General features: G+C 32.5%; 1 protein-coding gene across 1 annotated transcript; it reads left to right on the top strand.

Moving 5' to 3' along the window:
- Window positions 1-6: 6 nt before the first annotated feature.
- On the top strand, window positions 7-978 carry LOC105461052 (high choriolytic enzyme 1-like). Its single transcript, XM_011707544.1, has 2 exons — window positions 7-338; window positions 643-978. The coding sequence occupies exons 1-2, from the start codon at window positions 44-46 to the stop codon at window positions 957-959; spliced, it is 612 nt and encodes a 203-aa protein (XP_011705846.1). The 5' UTR covers window positions 7-43; the 3' UTR covers window positions 960-978.
- The last annotated feature ends 42 nt before the right edge of the window (window positions 979-1,020 follow it).

The following is a 1,020-nucleotide window of genomic DNA, read 5'->3' as shown; positions in this document are numbered from 1 at the left end:
TAGCTGAAGAGGTAACTTGCTGTAATTTGATTTCATATCCATCATGTGTCGATTGTTAGTCACTTTCACGTCGACGCTTCTCATCCTCACAATATTTGAATCGGTGGGGGCGAGCCCTTACTCAAGGGATATTGAGGAGAATTACAAGACGGAACCAGATTACGAAACAGGAGTCAAGATAGCGGAATGGACCAAGGAAATGAACGTAAACCCTGAAGAATTGGGTAACTACTTCGAGGGAGATATCATGATTTCAAACAGCACCACAAGAAACGGTGATACTAAAGCAAAGCGTTGGTCTAATCGACAGATTCCGTACGTAATTACTGGCAGTTACAGTAAGTATCTTTGAGAATAAAAATTGAGACATTTTGTACTGTACCATATCTTTCGAAATTATTGAATAAAAATTCAGTAGTTTAAAATTATTTCATTATAATTAAATTGTCATTGTAAAAGTAATAAATGTTTCTCATGTATCTAGTTAATTAAAAGAAACATCAAATCATATTAGACACAGTAGTAATATCGATAATATCAGAATCAATTTTATACAATATATATTCAAACTTTTTCGAGTATAATTTTATATAAATAATAAAAGAAGAAAAATTTGTAATATTTATAACTTTTACATTGCAGCTCAGAATGAAAGAAACAATATAAATAATGCGATAAACCAAATTAATACTAAAACATGTGTACGACTTGTACAAAGGACAAACCAAAAGGATTATATTAATATTAAAAGCGAAAATTCTGGATGTTGGAGCTGGATTGGCATGCGTGGTGGTGAACAACAGGTGAACTTGCAGAGTAATGGTTGTGCATATTCTGTAGGAACTCCCGTGCATGAAATCACTCACGCTATGGGTTTCTGGCACGAACAAACTAGAGAAGACCGAGATGGTTACGTAGACATCAATTGGAATAATATTCCTAAAAGTATGTGTTTGTAAGCTATAAATGTTCAAATAAGAATTAATTTGATTTTTAATTGAAATTGAAATGTTGAATTGA

Source organism: Wasmannia auropunctata, unplaced genomic scaffold (genome assembly GCF_000956235.1).
Source record: "Wasmannia auropunctata unplaced genomic scaffold, wasmannia.A_1.0 LD310090.1, whole genome shotgun sequence".
Taxonomy (NCBI): domain Eukaryota; kingdom Metazoa; phylum Arthropoda; class Insecta; order Hymenoptera; family Formicidae; genus Wasmannia; species Wasmannia auropunctata.
Note: the sequence above shows the minus strand (reverse complement) of the source record. Positions and strands in the feature narration are given on the sequence as shown.

Bases quoted from the DNA above. Each gene is read 5' to 3' on its own strand.
- LOC105461052 (XM_011707544.1), top strand. From the start codon at position 44: ATGTGTCGATTGTTAGTCACTTTCACGTCGACGCTTCTCATCCTCACA. The intron at 339-642 runs GTAAGTATCTTT...TTTACATTGCAG, and splicing joins CGTAATTACTGGCAGTTACA to CTCAGAATGAAAGAAACAAT.